Source organism: Mchenga conophoros, linkage group LG20 (genome assembly GCF_057382185.1).
Source record: "Mchenga conophoros isolate Kocher_MC1m ecotype Shallow Benthic linkage group LG20, M_conophoros_male_GT1.1, whole genome shotgun sequence".
Taxonomy (NCBI): Eukaryota; Metazoa; Chordata; class Actinopteri; order Cichliformes; family Cichlidae; genus Mchenga; species Mchenga conophoros.
In genome coordinates, this window is record NC_140545.1 from 17203831 (window position 1) to 17225215 (window position 21385).

Below are 21385 nucleotides of genomic sequence, written 5' to 3' on the forward strand. Positions count from 1 at the left end.
ACAAGGTGAGGGTTTGGCGGGATATATAAATGAACTTTATGAAAGGGATTTTCACAAAGATGAAGGTGTTTCCTTACCTCAGCTCTTGTCCTACAAGCTCAATAGGAACTGAAAGGGGGGGGGGGGGTCATGGGGAGAGAGAACAAAGGTGAACAACTGCTCAGAACGCCGTGCTGCTAAAAGAAACTCAGATCAATAAATCACAAATGCATATGAATCCCAGAAGGATTCCTCATAGAGGCTTAGACACACACACATTCCGAAAAATCCTAAAACACACCTACATGCTCCTGGGTTCACACATACACATCTACATGTAAAACAAACAAGAGTAAAGCAAACATGCTGCATAAAAAAGGCACGCACACACAAACAGAAAGGCTAAATCAGCCAAACTGCACAGCACTGTTCAGAAAAAGTGACAGTTATATGCAGACTTCAGCAATAAAACATGATTAATTGTTACACTTTAGTTACCATAATTGGGGAAAAGAAATTAAAAGGAAAACTGCCTTCATCAGGAGAAAACAGCACTTCATTCAGGGCCAACTTATAGTAATTGCCTTCAAAACATAAATCACGCTCTGCTCCCATAGAGCACGCACACACTTGCCGGCTGTGGGCATCGATTGGGAGTTGAGCGATAGAACGAGTTTTTGGAGAAATATCCTATTTTCATTTGAAGCCAAAATGAAAAAACAATAGGATCCTGGAGAATTCAGTTTGGCCTCCAATATCACATGCATTAATCACATGTCAGAAATAGCCTGGGTATCAAGATACACTAAGAGCACTAAGACACATGCACACATGCATACACACACAAGTTTGTGTGTGTGTGTGTGTGTGTGTGTGTGTGTGTGTGTGTGTGTGTGTGTGTGTGTGTGTGTGTGTGTGCGCGCATGCAACATCGTAGTTTCTCAGTCTTTCATCATGCAGTTGGAATGACTGGACGCCTTCTGAACGCCCTGTGAACTGTTGCTTTGCTGTCTTGTTTCTAAACATCAAACACACGTGCAAATGCAAACACACCAAGGAACTCACACATATCAATATGGATATTTACACATTCATTCAAGTGCACATTAAATTTACATGTGTTTGTACACATAAACACACAGCCATACGTACATGTGGACTAAAAAAATATGGAGTAGCAAGGGCTGTGGTTTTTGTGATATTCTAGGAGTTATGACTCAAAAGTAATGCATCGATATTACTGATCTGTTCAGTGGGCATTAGCACGTACACATAAAGCCACAAGGTTTCCTTTCATTCGTTTGTGCCCTTAGAGAGAAGGGTCATACATTGGGTATGAGGGCTCAACTTGAATGGTTTATAATGAGGATGAAAATGATTAGAATCGTGCTCTGGTGTTATCAGATGTCGACATAATTGAACACCTATGGTAGGATTTGGAGCAATGTGTTAAGACAGCCCTCTCCAACACCGTTATTACAGCACCAAATATGTTTTGGGAGAACGGTGTTCATTCTTAAAGAAGAGTTGCAGAGACTTGAGGAATCAGTAGCCACATACATGTACAGATTTACTTAGAGGAGCAAATTAGCCTTTGCTAATATTGGGGCAGACATTTCCACGTGTTATGTGTTACATCCAATACTACAGAGAAGCTCTGATGTTGGAGAGCAGCGTGTGTACATACTGCTGAGTAAAGACACGCAGAGACCTTTTTTTATTCACCGTCTTTGTCACTCATGTTTATGTGTACAGACAAACATACATTCTGAGTCCACGAACCCACACGCTTGTCAAAAAGCAGAAGAGATGCTTGGCTGTGAAGGAGTGTTTGTAAATGTAACTGTTGCAGACTGGGCCTGAGTGACCGACACTCACCTCTGATTCCCTTGGACCGAGTGCGAGTTCGCTTATCGTCACCCTCTACGCTCATCTGTGAAGAAAAGGAGAAAGCACGAGCAGAGAGAGCAAAGAAGAGGAGAAGGAGAGGGGGAAAGAAACCATCAGAGGTAATTTCTCAATGCTCTCACTATTTTCCACCACACATCTACAGCTAATTGCACTTGTCTTCCTTCAAAACAACGACTATAGTAACCCACGCTCAGGAAGTTCCCATTAAAACACACCAAAGGTAGCTCTGACACAAAGAGATGATCATATCTTTAATTCTCCTTTGCTCGCCCAACCTCACTCACTTAGTATACTTTAAAAACCTTATAACCCACTAGAGCCAACATCAGTCTCGTTTAGGCTACTATAAGGGCAGCATGGTGTAGAAAGAAAAAACAAACTTGGTTGTTCAAGCTACTTTTTAGCTCCCTCCCCACCCTCACCCCTCACACACCTCTTATCACTCCCCCTGTAATTTCCTGCATCTGAGTGGTGCTCATGATTGTAGTCTGTAGAGAGGCAACAGGCGGTGAACGCAGAGGGGCCATGGCCCCTGTAAGCAAAGGGACTGACAATCATAACTATGCTGAATATAATAATAAAGCAAAAACACACAGGCAGCCAGAAAGCCACTGTAATAACCCTTTTAAGAAGAGGACTTGTATGTGTGTGTGTGTGTGTGTGTGTGTGTGTGTGTGTGTGTGTGTGTGTGTGTGTGTGTGTGTGTGTGCTGGGTCTGCCACTAACTCCTGGCTCAGCTTTTAAGGCACAAAGGAGCAGGTGTTAACCCTGCTACCTCACACACACACACTGACCACACCTCCTCAGCATTACCTCTCCACACTGAACACTGCTCCCAATGCACTCTAAAGCTATCAGATGCTTTTTAGACACAATGGAGCCATTAGCTTTGATTACTGGACTCTGGGTAGATTTTTTTTTTTTAATCGCAGGTCTACCCCTTTTTCTGTCTCACTCTTCCTCCATCCTATGCTCGTCTACCACCCTTTTATCCCCCCGGTTGCCTGTACTCCCCTCTTCATGCCCAGCCACTTAGCTGCTTTGTTGCTTCTCTATAGTCAAGTTGGCAGAGCCACAGTGGGATTCAAACACGGGGTCCCTGTTTCTTGTAGTCTTTTTCTCCTCCTCTCTCTATTTGGCAATGTCCCTTTCCTGCTAAAAGACTACTTATGAAAAGAAGGAGGGAAAGAGGGATGAGAGGAGGATGAAACACGCTGTTGTTGTTTTTGTTAAGGGCTTTTCTTTCCCCCTGTCTCCCGAAGAGGGTGCACTTCATTCATTAATGTTTAGTGTTTGGCCGGAGGTACAGGTGCAGGCACAGGCCCCTCCCTTCCTCTGCGAGCATCCACTGCCTTGCCTTGCCCTATGCTCCTCTCTCTCTCTCTCTCTCCCTCTCGCTCCCTCACACACACACATGCACACACACACACACACACACACACACACACACACACACACACACACACACACACACACACACACACACACACACACACACAGACTGTCTCTTGCCACTCTGGCTTCAGCTCTTTTGATCAAGCGCTTAGTGTAGAAGTCATGCAACAAGCACCAGCTTTGTGCCCTGCCTGAAGGGAGCAGTTGACTCCTTCTGTGCTCCACTCTCAGTGCTGTGTGGGAAGAGGAGCGGATGAGTGTGCAGTAATGACTTCTCGGTCATGTGTGTATGCTCTTTTAGCCTACACAAGTGCGTGCCTGCCTGCATATAGCTCAAATCCATTTCCTTACACTCAATTGTCTGCACTTGTTAGAATGGAAGCGCAGACATGGAATATAAGAAATAGATTTGCAAGCTTCCTGTACTTCATGTGCATGTTTTGGAGTTGTTGTTTTTGGGGGGTTTTCCTCCTTCTCATTCTGTCTCAAAGAGAATACTGTTCATCTAACCCCACTAGATTTAGAAAAAATGTGGAATGGCTTGTCTAATTTGAAATATTAAGCACAAATTAATATTATCAATAGCAATGAATGTCAAATATTAAAACAGCTAAACAGCTAAACAGCATGTGCTGAGAAAATGCAATAACCAGGTGAGCCCTCAAGCTTAAACATTAAAAACTTTAGCTCAGTATTTTAAATAAAAAAGTAAAAGTAATAGATAAGTGAATCTGAAAATGAATGTAAATATTAGGTAGAAGTAATGGCTAAAGAGATAAAACAGCTAAAAGTTAAGACATATAGTACGATACCTCAAAGAGAAAAGTGGTGGAGCAGAAATATATTTTGCTTATAATAACCAGCTTGTATACTTGTATGAACACAACTTTTTCTTGTTGGTATTTTAGATTTTATTACTGATACAGCATATAACCTTGTAATATTAACACCCATACCTATAATTTAATTAAATGGCTTTCCCAAAGCCCCAACTGTCAAACTAAAATAGTTTATTTATCCACACCCAAGTTTGCTAACATACATGACAAGAAATTGATTTGGCTTGAAAATTGACTGAAAAGATTAATCAGTCATCAAAACAGCTGCAGACTCCTTTTCCTTTGAACAACAAGGCTAATTGAAAAATCAATTCCTCGTTTCAGCTCTTATTGCTACTTTTACTTAACCAATATGATATGATTACTTTTTCTACCGGTGAAGCAGAGTGGCCAGACAGTTTGCAAGGCAGCAATTTGGAGAAAAAATAGAAGACATGAAACACAAAAAGAGCTTTCTAATAAATGTTTAACCTCTAAATCAATTTAGATTTTCACAGTTACAAAAGGTAAAGTTATATTTAAATGTGATTAAGAGATTTAGTAGATGCATCAAAGAATCAAAGGCTAACATATGAAAACAGTGATCTATGTTTTATGTGACTGGGTTTTATTGGAAAGGAAAGAAGATGTCTGTGAAGATGCGATACAGAATATGTGCATATGAGACTGAACTACACATTCCTCCTTCATGAAAAGATGATATACTATTCTCTTACCCCTGTAGTTCTCCCCCCTCTTTCCTTTCCCTCCTCCCTATATTGATAGGCATTGGATGAATCAAAACCTGGACTGAAAAGGGCTCCCATTGCTTTCATGTTTGTGTAACCATAGCTACGCACATTTAAATAGGTAAGCACATCTGAGCTCTCCCCTCTTTCCTGTCCTTTTTCTCAATTCCAGCTCATTAAATTTGTATGAACACAAAGTCACTGCAAATGAATCCAGATGCAGCCAGGCAAGCATTCACCTGATTTTTATAATCATTTTCAAAAGGTCCTTTTTAAAGGTATGTTCAAAACTTGTCCTTTACCTTGCTTTCTTTTAATTAGACTCCTTGAACATTGCACCTATGTAGGTGGACCTACACAGTACCAGTAATGTCTTATGCACAACAGAGAAAGGCAGAGAATGAAAAAGAAGGAGATAGTGTTTCAGGCTGTGAGTGTGCGGCAATATGCGCGCGTGTGCGATGTGGGGTTTAACTAGTATGAAATGATGAAATGTGGCAGCAGAAGAAGGAGAAAAGAAGAGGTGGAGGAAGAGGAGGAGGAAGGCTCTTCCCTACAGGCTGTGTTATACATTATCAATTATGTCCTTCTTTGTGTGCAGGAGGACCTCAGCTCAGCTCTGCATTCTGACAGCTCTATGTAAATGGCTGGCTGGGGGCAATGACTTCAGAGAGAAGGTCATCCTCTGTCCCCTGGTGCACATAAATGACTCTTTTATTCATTTTCAGGTTTACAAGAGTAGATGAGGAAAGGAGGGGGTTAAGGTGGGGGGTTGCGACACAGGGAGAGGAGTTGGAGAAAAGCATTTGCAACTGACAGAGAAGACTGACATCTCCAAAAATCACCTGAAGCTGCCAATTAGAGGCGGGCCTACAGTTCCCTCTGCATGGCCTCCATGTTGGACCGTCGCACGTCGAGCCCCTTGACAGCTCCACTTTAATGATTCAGGGAGGAAGGAGCACGCGAGAAGACTGAGCATGTCTGACTGCATAATGGGTCAGCTGCTGTCAAAGGTTTGCCATTTACAGTGTGAGTCATCCTCGAATGATTTCAAGGTTTGTAACTAAACATCTTTTCGGTGCTAATGCTCAGTCTGTTTCATCTATCTCTACTGCAAGTCAAAAAAGACAATAAGAAGGTATCATAAGTGGCAGAGGCCTCTTCACGTGATGTAGTGTTTGAAAGCAGCACATCTCTCTTCTCCTCCTCTCTGTCACTCCTTCAGTAGCAGAAATCAAACCAAATCAATAAAAGTCATCACTTTAGATGAACCCTAGCCATCAGGGGGGAAGCAAAACTACTTTTACTGGGCCCAGGGGGAAACAACCCCCGCTCCTCTCTCCTTCAAACTCTCTTCCATCTCGTTCCATCTAATTGTCGCTCTCATTTGCAGTGCAAAGAAAAAACTAAAAGTTGGTCTTAATGATGAAAGTAGAATTCTTAGAATTATGACATTTTCTAGGTATTTCCCCTCAAAGACTAAAACCCAGTTAAGGTAAAAATTATTTCAAAAGCATCTTTTTCAAAAGAGCTTCCAAAGCAGAAAATTAGTAGAAGCACAAAAAGGGGCTTTAAAGAGACTCGGGAGTTTTTCAAAAGGACAAAACGGCAGCAAGACAAAGTGCTGAGCAGCAGGGGCACCTGGGGTCAAAGCAAATGCAATATCAGTGACTAATGTCCCCTATAACTGATAACATGATCTTATTGAAGGCTTGTGTCAGCATTTCATAAGAAGAACATTATGCCAACAGTCAAACATGGTGGTGGTAGTATGATGCTGTGAGGCTGTTTTGCTGATTCAGAACCGCTGTGATTTACCATAATTGATAGAACCATGAATTCTGCTCTCTACCAGAAAATTCTAAAGTCTGCCCTGAAGCTCAAGTACACCTGACTTATGCAGTAGAACAACAATCCAAAATACACAGCAAGTCCACCTCTGAATGGCTAAAAAAAAAAGGTTAAGAGGTGGTCAAGTCAAGGTCTGGCCTTAAATCCAATTGAGATGCCTTGGCATCAAAGAAGAGCACTCCAAAATTTCTCCACAGTGGAGTGAAAGACAATTGCCAGTTAGCGCAGATGCTTGAGTGCAGTTTTTGCTGTCAAGGGTGGCCCAACCAGTTATTAGGTTTAGGGGGCAATCGCTTTTCCACACAGCACCAGGAAGGTTTGGATAGCTTCCTTCCATTAATAAATGAAATTGGGATATAAAAACTGCGATTTGAATAAGAAATCGGGAAGGGGGCTCTGTGCAAAATAAGCAATTAATAGCAACAGTTTTGCTTCACGTGTGGGTCTGTGCTTTTCAGTCACACAGATAGATGCTGCTTTCAAACCAGGCTTTCTAGCTAATAACTTCAACCTCTCGTCCAAATTCATTTACCTCTGGCTCCAGGAAACTACGACAGCAGGTCCAAAACCCATCAGTGATGTCACAGTGGCTATCAGTTTCAAAATGTAAACGTTTTAGTCCCTTCCTTGTTCAGAGTTGCTTTGAGAATGGGAGTCCTTGCCGGAATTTATTTGGGCTGTGTCTGAAAATCTCAGAGAGGACTGTCAGACTGTTGTTTTCAGAATGGAGAAACCTCCTTGAAAGGATGGCAAAGCAGGTCAGAAGTTTTAGACACGGCAGAGCAGGTTAAAGAGAAGAAAAGAGGTGTTGGTGGAAGGGAGCATTTTTCTCCTCTGCTGATAAGGCAGAATATCATGCACTTAAAAAAAGTATGAGCAGCTCAAGGACATCCTTTTGAGTTTCTTTTTTTATTGTGTTTCAATAGGAAAAAAAACCCTGTGAAGTGAACTCAGCAGTAGCAGGAAAACGCTGAGCTGTGCCACGCTGAGCTTAACTAAGCTGAGTGGGGCCGAGGCAAAAGATGGGCAGGGCCAAGCGGGAGATTTGATGTGCTGTTTGATTCATGTTTTTTCTGTCCTGCATGGCTGTCTAAAATACCCTGCACCCTAAGACACACACACACACATACATATACACAGCCTGCTTTATTGCCCTCTGCTCCATCTGCCTCCACCCTTTTTGACTTTCCCCTGCTGAGTTGGGGATTGGAGGGAAATGCTCAGGAAGCAGAATCAGATTGGAAAGGGGTGTGGTGGCGAGTGATGAAGCGGGTGGGGATGTACAAGGGGGCTGTGTTGTCACTCACCATGATTGGTCGACGGCTCTGCAGTCTCTGGGAGGCCTGACAGCGGCTGCTGGTCCTCTCGCCTCGTGTCCACCGCTGGTTTACCAGCTCACCCCGAAACTCATTTTCTGTTGGTAGAAAAGGAAGAAACAAGAGCAAGAGGTGGGGCAAGAGAAAGGGATGGGTTAGGAGAGGGGACAGATTTGGGAGAAAGAAAAAGAAGGGAAAAAGAGAGAGAGTTGTCATGTGAAATCATCAGCGCCAGTAGATGGGCAGTGTGTGGTTAGAGGAAGAGAGAAGAGGGTGGGGGTTTTACTTTGAGGGAATGCTGGGGCACTCAAGCGTGCTGCAGACGATCCTTTATTAACTAAAAGACAAGTATGTATGCATCTCGTGGGCGCACGCGCACACACACACACACACACACACACCGAGGCACAGTTAAGTGCCCCAGCTGGGATCCCTGTCAGTCTACTATTAGAATCAATCAAATTTGTGCATTTTTATCAAGTTTTTCAGGGAGCGTATATATGAAGAAATGGGGTGGTGGTAGTGGTGATGGTGGTGGTGCTGGGGAGCAATGTCAGGGGAGAGAGGTTGAAGAATGGCTAGCATATAATGAATCGCACATAAATCAAACCGCTCTTCTTCCTCCCCCCCTCACTCTTTTTTCATCAAGGTAATAGCTCTTCAGTTTATCTTTGTGATGACGGCCTGAGACAAACACAGTATTACAAATCCCTTTGTGCTCATAGTGATGCCAGTGCAGGTGTTAAATACAAAACAGAGACGTAGTTTCAAGATCAGGTGGGGAAATAAAGTGTAGATTTTTCTTTTTTCTGGGAGTGCTCAAGGCTGAACTTTGCAACTCGTGTCGCTTCAGCTCTGTCTCTTTCTCCCACTCGGTTTTCAAGCACTGCTGAGCTGGTACAGTGAAATCTGATCCTTTCTGAGATACACACATATATTTATGTGTATATATATATATATATCAGAACACTCTGAAAGAGAAAGCGTCCTTCAGCTTAGACTGACTGTATGACCAGGCATTTGGGCCACTCTGTTGAAAATGTAAATGGAAGCTGCAGTGGTGCTTGAGAGCAATCATGCCCAGAACTCAGAATTTGTGGTGGGAATTCAAGATAGAATGTTTTTAAATAACTAATGCAGCTCTTACAAATAACCTCCAGCAGTCTTCTGAGGCAACAAAACCTAAAGCTCTCTGAACAAATCCTCGGCCTTTATTGACTGCATCCCTACCTTTTCATTTCTCTTAAGTTTTTTTATTCTTTATTTCCATGCTTGACTGTCCTGTGCGTGAACCCGTGAGTGAGAGTGGCGCACTAAAAGCAGTGAGAGCAATGGTGGACGAGACAACAAAAGGCTGTGTGTCCGCATCCAAGGGGTCCTGAAGCAGACCCCTTGAACACCCCCTCCCCTTTCCCAACACACACACACACACACACCCTGACACACCAAAGCTCAGCCATTTACAAAATGCTTGTTTATCAACTTTCACCACCACCCCACCCCAGAGTGAAAAAGTGATTACAGCAGCAATACTTTAGGTCTGCATCTCTATCTCTGTCTCAGCTATCTCCACACAAACACATACACACACAAGTAGGCAAACTCCCATGCCTATTTTGCTTCCTCTCTGGTCTTTCTCCCTCCTTTTAAAGTGAAGTGAAGTGAGCATCCATCCTGTATTGTTAGTTTTGGGGACAAGGAGCTGAGAGCCCTTCCTAAATGCCAAACATATAACAGCACTCTATTAGGACACATAGCCTGGGGCCGTGTGTCAGCAGCCCCCCGTTCACTCTGCTTAGTCTTGACCTCGTGCTGCACACACACACACACACACACACACACACACAGAGAGAGAGAGAGAGAGAGAGAGAGAGAGAGAGAGAGAGAGAGAGAGAGAGAGAGCTGAAGCGATTCATCACAGAAAGAGGTGTCAGATTTAACCCTTCTTTGGCATCTTGTGTTAAATTTAGAACAAAAAAAAGGAAATTAGAAAACTGATTTGAACCTCGCGTGCTCAGGATCTGCTCTCTCTGATTCTTTGATCACATGCTGCTCTTTCTCCATCTAAAAGACTCAAAGCTCATTATTTTACAGCAAAAGTTGGAGGAGTATGAGACAATTAGCCATTCACCGGGGACGTTTGGTTAATCAGAAGTGAGACGGTAGGTGGGAGTGAATGCAAAATGAATGGGTTTTTAGCTTGGGTTTTTTTGTTATTGAGGGGCAGATTTGCCAGTTATCTGCACACAAAGAAAATAAATGATAAGAATCAATACCTGATCCAAAAAAGAAAACCTTTTACCTGAAAACAAAGTTTAGGCTGAAGTAATACCATTACAGGACTACGGCTTACTGTACTGGGACAATAGAGCAAAGAGGTCTAAATCCATAGTTAGATTAAATACCAGGGTGAACTGTCTGTAACAGCATTAGTGTGTGTACAGCGCTGGGGCCAGCTGTACACCCCTGGCCCCCTGTTAAGCAGGATTTAGAGATAACTTAGTGTGATTACAGCGAGCTGAGCAGACGGGAGCGAGAAATCAAAAGTTGTCCACCGGCGGGGTGGTTTCATGTTACTCTGTTGGTTTCTTTGTGTCAAAGCACAAAAGAAAGGAGAGTTTCCAGATTATGAGGCAGGTGTGAAAAGCAAATTTGTGATTTAAAGATCCTAGCTTGAAGGGCAAATTAAACAGGAAAGGTGACTAAAAGAGGGGCAGCTTGCAAGATGCTACTATCAGTTTAGTGATGGGGATTGGATGGAAAGGCAACAGCACCATGGCAACCAGCTTTTAGGAGGGGGGAGCTCCCCTGAGGGTCACCTTGACCTCTGAGAAAATGACACAAACCGCTGCTTCTAAGACTAAACTGAGCCGCACACCTGAAAATCTGTACCTCTCCGTTTTCCAAACACTTCTCCAAGTTGCGTTCCTCTCTCGAAGAATCTGTGCACTTTTGTCTTGCTTTTTTAATTAATTTTCACTTTTCTTTTTTATTTATTTCCCATTTCAATGCAGGCATGAAATTCATTATTTCCAGCCTTTCAGTTGAAATGCTTCCTCTCTACTGAAAGCCAGGGCCAACCCTGACCTTTGCTTGTATTGCTTAGATTTCTGATAGGCTTTGAATGACAAGGGTGCAATTTGGCCCCAGCTGCTCCTCCAGTGCGTTTATTGCGCTCCCTCCTCCGGCACCTGCTGTCCTCACCATCGCCTATTCAACCCTTCATAAATAGCGAGGTTTCCTCCTATCACAGTAACTACAAACACACACACACACACACACACACACACACACACACACAGGAGCAGGTCATATCAGAGGCTGCTACACGCAGCTCTATACGCTGCTGTAGCAGCATAAGGCACCAATAACCTAATTCGGTAATCCCCCTCCAAAACTAGGCTACATTTCACTGGAAACGTAAACAGAAGAAAAACAATAGGTGTTTTATCTTTTCTGCCTAGGATGAGTTACATGTGTGGCTCGGTATTTATTCTACATTAAGCCAAACAATAGGCCTGCGGATGCTTTTTCCATGCATTTAAATGAGCTTTAACCAACTCCAGTGGAAGATTGTAAAAACTATTTTAAAGCCGCAGATATTTAAAAGCAGCGGAGACATTCTGCCGTTTAAAGTCCGCGTTTCCAACGGCGAAAACCAGGAAGCAAAGTAACGCCGAAAGCTTTCCTGACGGGCAGCTCAAGTTTCTCCCACTCTCTTCTGAGGTTACTACTGCTACAGTGGAGTGGGGAGAAACTTAAAGAGCGGGTGACATAACACTCTGTGTATCACCATCATCGGCAGCCCCATCTCTTTCCTCCATCTTAGGACGCGGGTGCTTTGACAAGCCGCGAGGCGCACACATCACGCGGCCATCTAAGCAAGGCAAGAAGGTGGGGTGAGCAAGAGAAGGGAGTGGGGGGTGTGAGGGATAAAAAACAAGAAAAAAAAACAACAACAGCACAGACGCACGGGCTCGCTTTCTGCACCGTGCCACAGTCCGAAAAGATCCAGTGAAACGTGCCACTCGAGGCTCCCCTCCCCGGCGTCTATTTTCAGTGCGCTTCTGAGGACTTTTTTTTTCATCTGCGCACTACTAAAGGCGGCTGACATTTGAAGAGAGCATCTCTGTTTTTTGCTGCAGAGGATCAAATGGTCAACCCCTCCCTCCATCCTTCCCTTTGCCTTTCTCTCTTTCTCGCAATCACACTCCCTCCATCCATCCATCTGTCCACACACAAACACACGCAGGACTCCTGCTGCTCTACCTTTCTAATAATACAAACTCTGCACACATATCTCAATTTACTAGAAAGGGTGGGACGTGGTACAGTAAACGAGCAAATTTATTCCTGGAGACAGGAAGGTGAAACTAGAGGACGGAGTAGAGGATGGAGCATCGTACTGAGTGTGTCTTCTTCAAGCCCCACACTCTGATGATGAACTATTCGACACGGGCAGAGTGGCAGAGAAGTGCACGCATCAACTGAGGTTCCGAGAAAGCGCCATAGTTGGTTTATTCCCACTTATTACACGGCGCCGGTGTAAACACACGCAGCATGGAAGGGGCTAAAATATAGCTTCATCTCCATCCTGAGCGGAAAATACTAATAGCAGCTGACAACGTAAATAAATGGAAAAAAGAAGAAAAAAAATCAGGTCAAACTGTGGGGAGATCGCAGCTGTGGGTAAGTTTTAATCCACACCGGGGAATTAGGAAATATAAAAATGTGACATCAACACTAAACCGGTGCTAAATCGCGCTGTGGGGGGATGCTTTTAAATATCACACAGTCAAAGTCACGCACAAAGGCTGGGTAATTCCAGATGAATCATCACAGATCTAAACACTCAAAACATTTCTGATTACCTGTATCCGATAATATTTCCTCTGTGGTTTCGGCGCCGCGTTCTCGCTCTCTTTTTAGAGTTGCAGGCCAAGTAGTTTTCTTTAAAGAGGCACGATATCCCGAGTAAAAGCTCTATGTGTTTGTTTTTTTCTTGTAAAAAGCAATCGTCTATCCCGTTCTAAACGTCCAGATGTGATAAATAAGAAGAGCGAGCTGAAGGTTGCACCGGCCTCTCTTGCGCAGCGCATCGGCGCACGGCTCCGTATCCGGGCGTTAAGATGTTACTTGTTTGTAAGCAAAAAACATGGCTTCATTTGCCTTTGTCAGCGAGGAGGGGAGAAAAAACGTAATATTGACTTACCTTTCCCTCATGAGCCATTGTACCACCCCCTCCCTCCACCCTTCCCTTCCTCCCTCCATCCATCCCATCCCCTCTCAACTCCCCACCCGCCCCTTTCAACTCCTCCCTCCGCCCTTTGCCATGACATCACGGAAGCTGTAGTAAAACCTCCAGCATCAGATGGGCAGGGCTTGAAGTCCCCTCTTACTACACACTAACTCAATGGGCATATGTGCACACACACACACACACACACACACACACACACACACACACACACACACACACACACACACACACACACCCCTCCCTGACTTTCGTCCTTCCTCTCTCCTAAGCATGTCTCAAGCCAGCGAAACGTACAACTTTAAACCAGATTTGACTCTAACTGCGCGCCATTTCCCACATATGAAAATAAAGTTTCCATTTCCCCAAACATCCCATAAACACCATTATCAGCGTGTAATCGTTGGTGAAGCATCTCTACGCCTCTGGGCTCCAACACAATATTAGACACCAGAATTAGCTCATGTTTTATACATTTCACCCGCTGACAAGTTCTTGATGTCCCCCAAAAGCATTACTGTAATCCTTCACCACCCCCAACGCACCCCGGAAAGTGGTACCGTCCAATAATTCATTCAGGGGGACTTTTTTTTTTTTTTTTTTTTTTAGTCGAGGACCGTGAATTGATGTAGTAGCAGAGTCTGGATATGCGCGCAGCGCTGACAGCATCTGATAACTCCTCCGTATGGGAAGAAGGGGGTGGGGGTTAACGACATATAGGCAAAGAGGGAGATTATATGTCTCCCCCGAGCATAAAAAATATTTATGCTCAGGGGAGGCGACGAAAGGACTGAAGTGTGATATCGGTTTGAATAAAAAGAGAAGCAGGAGTTTACTAAGACAACTAATCACTCTCACTTCCTGATCTGCTCATCGTTTTTAGGCTGACCGCCGCAGCTCCGAACAACAAACAGCCGGTCTTAACAGAGCAACTTGGAGTCACTCCCAAATGTTGCTCACATCATGCTTTTTGCTTTGCCGTTTTGAAACCATTAGTGGAAATGACAACCATTCATTACAAGCCATTTGAGAATAGTCCCCACAAATGCCATCCTTTATCTGCTGTCTCCACGCCGCGCACGTAGGGAATATTCAAAAAGCCCAACCTTCAGCTTTCAGAAATTCTATTAAATTCTTATCTCTTTGCAGCAGGCTCTTTTTGTGAAATCCCATTGTTATGCATTGGAGCTGAAATCAATCACCGGCCGTGCACGCCGCCATCAGTATGATTTCAGACAGTGGTGTGCAGAAAGAGACACGCAGAGAGAGAGAATGGATTCACAACAACGCCATCGACAACCCAATAAACAAAAGAGAGGGGGGATAGGAAATATCCCGGGCCATGATCCAGCACAGGGTGGACCGGTGTCGCAAAGTTGAGGCCTGTAGGTCAGGTGTGAACTAGAGACACACGGAGGTTTTCTGGCGGTAAAAGAGAAGAGAGAAAAGGCCTCAAATCTCAAATCACAATCGCTCGCTGCTATCAGCACTGCGGACAGCTCCAAAGTGCTGCTCCAGAGATTCTGTGCGTGTTCAGAACCGTGGACAGCTCTGGCAAACAATATCTACTACAGCTCATTGTTGAGGCAACAAAAGCGTTTGTCTGCCCACTGTTGACACTAACTATCTGCCATCAGCTAACTTTAATGGCATCAAACAAAGGTTCTATTTTTAAAATGATAATATTTCACCTTTAAAATAGGCAATATTTGCTCCATTTGTCCCAATCATTGATAACGTTGCTTCAAACTTGTCAGTTTTTCATATTTTATTTTAAAAGGTAAATCTTATGGTTTCAAGTAAAATCATTTTACACTAATAATATGAATGCTTACATGTAAACTTCAATACTGTTGAACACACTGTCACAAGAGTACCAAGTGGGTGGGTTTTTGTTGTTGTTGTTTTTTTACTGTTGTGGCTTTTATTTTGAAGGATAAAACTTGAACCATATTTGCCTTCGTTATAAACTAATACAGACAAAACGGAATGCCAAATCTATGAAAAATGAATATCCAAAACTAATGTTTATTCCATTTAAAGGTCTAAAAACTTTATCATATCACCACTGCATTTTATTTATTTTTTGAACGGAAACATTGACAAAATAAAGTACAATCATTTCATCCTTAATATAAACTGAAATAAACAAAGCAGAATGCAGCTTTTATAAGTCCAAGCTCTGAAAATTAAACTGTCTTTAATTTAAATATCTAATGACTCGTATTTATAGTCGATCTATTTACGTTTTTACTTTGAAAACATATATAAATATATATAAAACTATTTTCCATACTCACCCCAAACTGCCCCCCCCCCCCCCCCCCGTAAATAAATAAATAAATAAATAAATACATAAATAAATATCACTTTCATGAATGGACAGATCTAAACCTATTTAATGTATACGTTTGAAAACTTTACAATATCAAGTCATTCACTTGTTCTTGCCTTTTATTTTGAAGGGTAAGACACGGGTAAACTCACTTCATTCGGAAAGAAAAAGTAAAATACACCGTGTCACTTTGTATAAGCCTATGTTGGCACAGTTTAACATTTGTAATCGGTCGCCCTTTGTGGCTATTATTTTGAAGAAATAAAAACTGAAAACAAAAACTTTCTTCTGAAGGCTGAGTGTGAGTAATCGAGCAGCCGGTGCACGAGCTGGGAAAACTTGTTCCTCTGTTGTTCTAAAGTCTGTCTGCAGATGCAGATGGCAGAGGCCTGCAGCACTATAGCTCTTGTATGGTGGCTATATTGTGCGGAGTGCAGGCAGCCAGTATAAATATTACATGGGGGCAGCAGCTGAGTGAGCGCTTAGGATGGGACCGGGGGAGGCCCCTATAGTCCCTCGACAGATGGAACAAGCCGACAGACTAAACACACACACACACACACACACACACACACACACACACACACTCCGAGAGAGAGAAAGAAAAAAAACTTTTTAATAAGCCCGCAGCTTTGGCAGTGTCCCCATGGTACCGGGGCCACACGGTCCCCCAGGGACCGACTGTCCTTTGTCTGGCCAGTTTTTATCCGAAGAGGCTGGAGTTTATCTCTGCTGTGTACTCAGAACTCAAGTTTACATTTCTTAAGTTTATTTCGAAATGCTTGCATGCGATGAGTTTGCCCCGCGGAGATGTTTTGAAGTTACAACTGGTGTAACCAGACAGAGCTGTAAGCGTCTTTTAATTCAGTACAGCGATGGTCACAATGTCTCTAAAGGGATTTCTTGGACGCTAACAGAGCTGCTGCAACTTTTTAAAACAAAGTTCCGGCGCGTGTCTGTTGACTGTCTGCTTATATCTGCGTCAGCACAATGATTCTAAAGAGAGATGGAGATGCCGAGACACAAAGTTTAAACACTAAGTTTCAAAGTTGCTCCTCTACAGTTTAAAAAAGTGAGCGATACGAACCTAGAAAAGTGCGGCACAGCTTCATCTCTGCGGTGCTCCTTCTCTCGGTCCCTCTGAAAAGTCCCGCAGCGGCCGTCAAGTGCTGCTGGCAAGTTTACTTCAGCCTAACAAAGTTGCTCAAACTTTACTTCAACTTCCCGACGGAGTGACGAGGGGCGGTGACAGACCACTGACCGACACGCGCGGGAGCCAATAGGAAGGAAGGCTGCCCTCCTGCTGCCAAGAGCTGGAGCCTATCCCGCCCCTTCAGTGTCAGCTTTCAACAACAATAGCCCGAACAACAGCAACAAAGAGCATCTGCTGCGCCGGGCAACTTCTCACACTCACGCTCCCCCAGCGATCTGACTGAATGCACATAAACTCTCATCTGCTTCATTTACATCAACCTGCACATGCTGCTGCACTGAAAACTTCCACAGACATCAAACATAGATTCAAACGTGTTGCACAAAGAGCTTCGCGGGATTAGATCACAAATATCTCACAAGTCCACCACAAACTCGTGGACAACTGCATGGACACGTAATGAAGTAGAACCGAGCTGCAGAATGATGAATCTAGCTGTAAACAAACATGGAATTAAAGCAAGGTATATTTTTCTACATTCTGCTTATGTTAGCAACATCTCTTTTCTTTTCTCTACTTTTTTTTAAAACATGATTGGTCAGTTTCCACCAGCCTCCCTCATCACGTGTGACCAAATGTACCAGATGTACAGCTAATTTAGGGAAGTTAGAGGAGCATTTTCACTGGAACTTCAGGCCTATTCAGAGCGTCTGTGTCTGGGACAGACAGACAGTTCCTCCCTCCCAATAGCAGATGGTCTGCCAGATAATGAGCTCTCCCATTGCTTGCTCCCATTACCCCCATCCCCATCTCTCCAAGATGTAATGGGGGGTAAAGCAACCTCAACACATTCTACAGCCTTTTCATGTACATTTAATGTTCTGATTGCTTATTGCTATTGTTTGTTGAAGAGAGTTGCACATTGCCAGACAATATCCTCTCCTTTCTTGGAGGCGTGTGCTTGTCTACACTTTGAAATTTGTAGTGTTAATGTAAAACCAGATCCGGTTTAGCCTCCCTTTTTGCTCAATTGAAGTGAATTAAACTAAATTTCATTATCCTTAACCAGAGTATAAGCTTCGCTAGCAAATAACTATATGTTACTAGAGTAAGCTAAAAGACAAACTCAAGCAAAACCAAAAAAAACCCACATTTGCTTGACTCACTTCTAAACTTGAATGGTCACAATAAATAAACTAAACTACACTGAATTCAACTTTCCCTTTCTGTGTAAGCACAGTAGATGTAAGTGACTAAACCAAGCTAAGCTACCTGTATACATTATTAGAAGAATCAATGCTGCTAAATTAAACAAAAATAAAAAGAACTTGGATGACTTGGAAAAACTTTTAAAATCCCCCCAAACTAAACTAAGCTGTGACAGCACAGTAAATTAACACAGTCGGACTACAGTCAAATTTCCAGTCTTCATCATAAAAAAGGAATTATTAGAACAAGTCAATAATTGTTTCACCAAGCTGGAAAATAGAAAATGAAAGACAGAATGAAAGAAAACAAAACTAAATTCACAAAGCTCGCTCCTAGCCCGTTTGTACTGTAACAAATGTAACAAATCTGCACGAAATGCATTCCTCTTGACCCAAAGAAAAATCCCTTAACTTGCTTCATAAAGCCTGAATTTTCAACACTGAAGACTAAAGATATTCAAATAAAACGTAACTGAATTAGAAAACAAACAGACAAATCTGAACAGCTGACAACAACTGTGTATGCTAAACTCAACTCAACTTGTGTCAACCAAAACTAAACTCCAACAGATTAAATTAAATGAAGCTAAACTAAACCTAACTGAAACAGCTGCTGCAAATGCCCTTAAACAGACTGTTGGAGGCTTGTTTAAATGGGGTTGCAGAGGGACTGTAACCTGTTCCAGCTGACATAAGGTAAAAGGTGTGGTACAAGCTCTACATGCTGCCACGGGGCTTAAACTAAACTAAACTAAACTAAACTAAACTAAACTAAACTAAACTAAACTAAACTAAACTAAACTAAACTAAAGTGCTTACTTAAAAATTACTTAAAACTAAGAAGTCCAACTAGATCAAATAAAACAAAATCAACTTAATCCGCTTATTTGAGCCCAAACTCTGATTACTGAACTAAACATTGAATGAAATGAAACTAACTAGATGAATTTTAGTTTTAGCCGTGCGCATCTGAGCTAAACTTACTTGAATGTGCACAGAAGTGTGGTTCTAAATGCTGTCAACAAATATCTGACCGACACAGCCTTTAACTGAAGCGTAGTTTTCATGTTTATTCTTATCATCGAGTGAACAACAAAGCTAACCATATCTAAACATTAAACTGAAACTAATGCTCCTAAAAAACTGGATGTGGTTTTCTAGTTTACACATCTGCTCTCCACATCCCTTCACTCTCCATCTCTTTGCTTTTATGGCTCCAAAAAACGAGAGAAACACATCTATAATGAATTCACTGCTTATTAAAGTGGCTTTTGGTGTGCGTGGACAAAGAACGTGTCGCCGTTAAGGAGGACTGCTGGGTCTCCACTAATGCCTCTGCAAGTTTTTTTTATCTGGCCATGCCAGACAGCCTCTTGTATTCTTCCTAAGCACGGTGCTCTCATTAGCCCATTAACTTCACTATTCACCCCCCTTCACCCTTCTGTTCCACTACCCAGATAGGACTAAACATGCACATACACACTCACGTACACACACACACACACACACACACACACACACACACACACACACACACACACTACACATTCACAGGCATATGCAAACGCACGCAAATGAATGTGAACACTCCTCCCCACACCATACCACCCCACCCCCAACCCTCTCTCCTCTCATTCTCTGCTCTGTATAACAAGCAGCTGAACTCTGACATAGCCTCCAGCTGTCCTAGAGACACGAGTGACAATAAAGTTTAAACAAATACACGCAGAAACACACACAGGGACGAGCAGGAAACAGAACATTGTTGAGAAAATGACTCCCGTGAGTTAATTAATGGAAATTTCACTCCATCTTCATCATCATCGTTATTCAAAAGTCCTCTTAAATGTTCACTCCTACGCTTTCATTATCATTATTCAGCATCTCTATTTGGAACAACTTTGGGCTGCGCTGGTGGAAAGACGTAAGAGTCAGTGCTCCACCGGAAGGGAAAAAGTTTTTCTCTTTGATAAACGAGCAAATTTGTGTTTGAAGTAACAAATGATGTGAACGATGTGAATAATTTGTTAAGCAAAATAAAGAGCTTTATTTCTTTTTTTAAAAAATAGCAACTAGACGCACGCTCACTTTGACACAGAAACACATCCTGGTTTCGTGCACAGATGGACACCAGAGTCCACTCTTGTGACAACAATCAGATTCATGACATGATGACTTTATTTTCCTACATGCCCCCTCCCTCCAACCCCTCTCTTACTGTCATACCCCCAACCTTGCTTCTTCTTTCTCTCCAACATGCATGCATCTTTATCATACCCATATCTGTCAGCTTTCATTAGATACAGATAAGCCAAGGTGCTTGGATTTCTGAGAAATCCATGATTTTAAATGTCCACCCAGCAGTGTTTTGCTAAAGGACAGCTTCACTTTTTTCAGGCTGGTCTAAAATAATAACACACCCATACTGAAATATCTTCTGATAGACATGACTTCAAATTTTTTAATGAAATAAGAAGGCTGCAAATAATGAGTATTTGCATTGTTAATTAATCAGCAGATTAACTAAATAAAATCATCCAGTCAGATCTCTTCTGCTGCTTGTAGGAAAGCAAAGATTTGCTATCTTTCAGCTAAAACCATACCCCCCCCCCAAAAAAAAAAAAAGCACTGAGAGAAAGGGTTAAGATGATGTTTGTCATGGAGAAGATCACAGCAGGACTTTATCTGAAAACAGAATTGCTGATGGAGAGATGGGCACTACATGTACAGGCTGTGCAGGAACTCCACATCTAAGATGTAAAGACCCCCACTTTGTTTTGTTAAATGTTAAACGGACTGAGGGAAAATAAAGTAGAAATCCAAGGTGATGTCTTTGAAAGCAGGGTTTTGGTATTCTTCACAGCTTTTGAAGACTGAACTATAGATCAATCAAAAATAGTAAATATGTTTTGATTTCCCTTAATAGTTTCAGGTCTGCTTTAAGTAGTTTCCTTTTTGTGTTTCCCCATTATTTGTTCCTGCTGAGCAAAAGAAAAGCTGATACAAACAGAGAGCCATGTTACTTTTGCCTAAACTATCTCATGTATTTTTGGTGACATGAGGACTATGTCCAACATCACTTACAATGGAAGTGCGTATCATGACAGCAAGCCTTAGCAATTCAGCTGGTGGATAAAATCAAATCATAGTTGCCATTAGACTAGCATATAGTGTAAAATCTTATAGACGTTAGACTGCTTCTGAATTTCCTTGTTTTTATGTATTGTGGATATGTGACAAAGTGATATAGATGCACAAACAGTCTTAAAATGTTCACATTTTGAAACAGAGTTGGCATTCCCATGGTTCTCAGGTGTAAGCAAGTAAAGTTTATTTATGTCACAGACAAAGATTTAGAAAGCGCTGTACACAAAAAGAGTAAAATAAAAAGACCATTATGTGCCATAATAGCC

At 42.5% G+C, this 21385-nt stretch overlaps 1 protein-coding gene across 6 annotated transcripts in view; it reads right to left on the bottom strand.

Annotated features, from left to right (window-relative positions):
• myt1b (myelin transcription factor 1b) overlaps window positions 1–21385 on the bottom strand; it is a 143932-nt gene that overhangs the window by 29207 nt on the left and 93340 nt on the right. For 4 of the 6 annotated variants that reach the window (XM_085260993.1, XM_085260995.1, XM_085260996.1 and 1 more), the window contains 3 exons: window positions 8011–8117; window positions 1858–1912; window positions 78–108 (listed from right to left, as the gene is read on the bottom strand). In XM_085260993.1, coding sequence (XP_085117119.1) covers window positions 78–108; window positions 1858–1912; window positions 8011–8117 — 193 coding nt within the window. Of the gene's footprint in view, window positions 1–77; window positions 109–1857; window positions 1913–8010; window positions 8118–12890; window positions 13240–16698; window positions 16773–21385 lie in introns of those variants that run through there. The other 2 variants (XM_085260997.1, XM_085260998.1) reach the window with 2 other exon arrangements.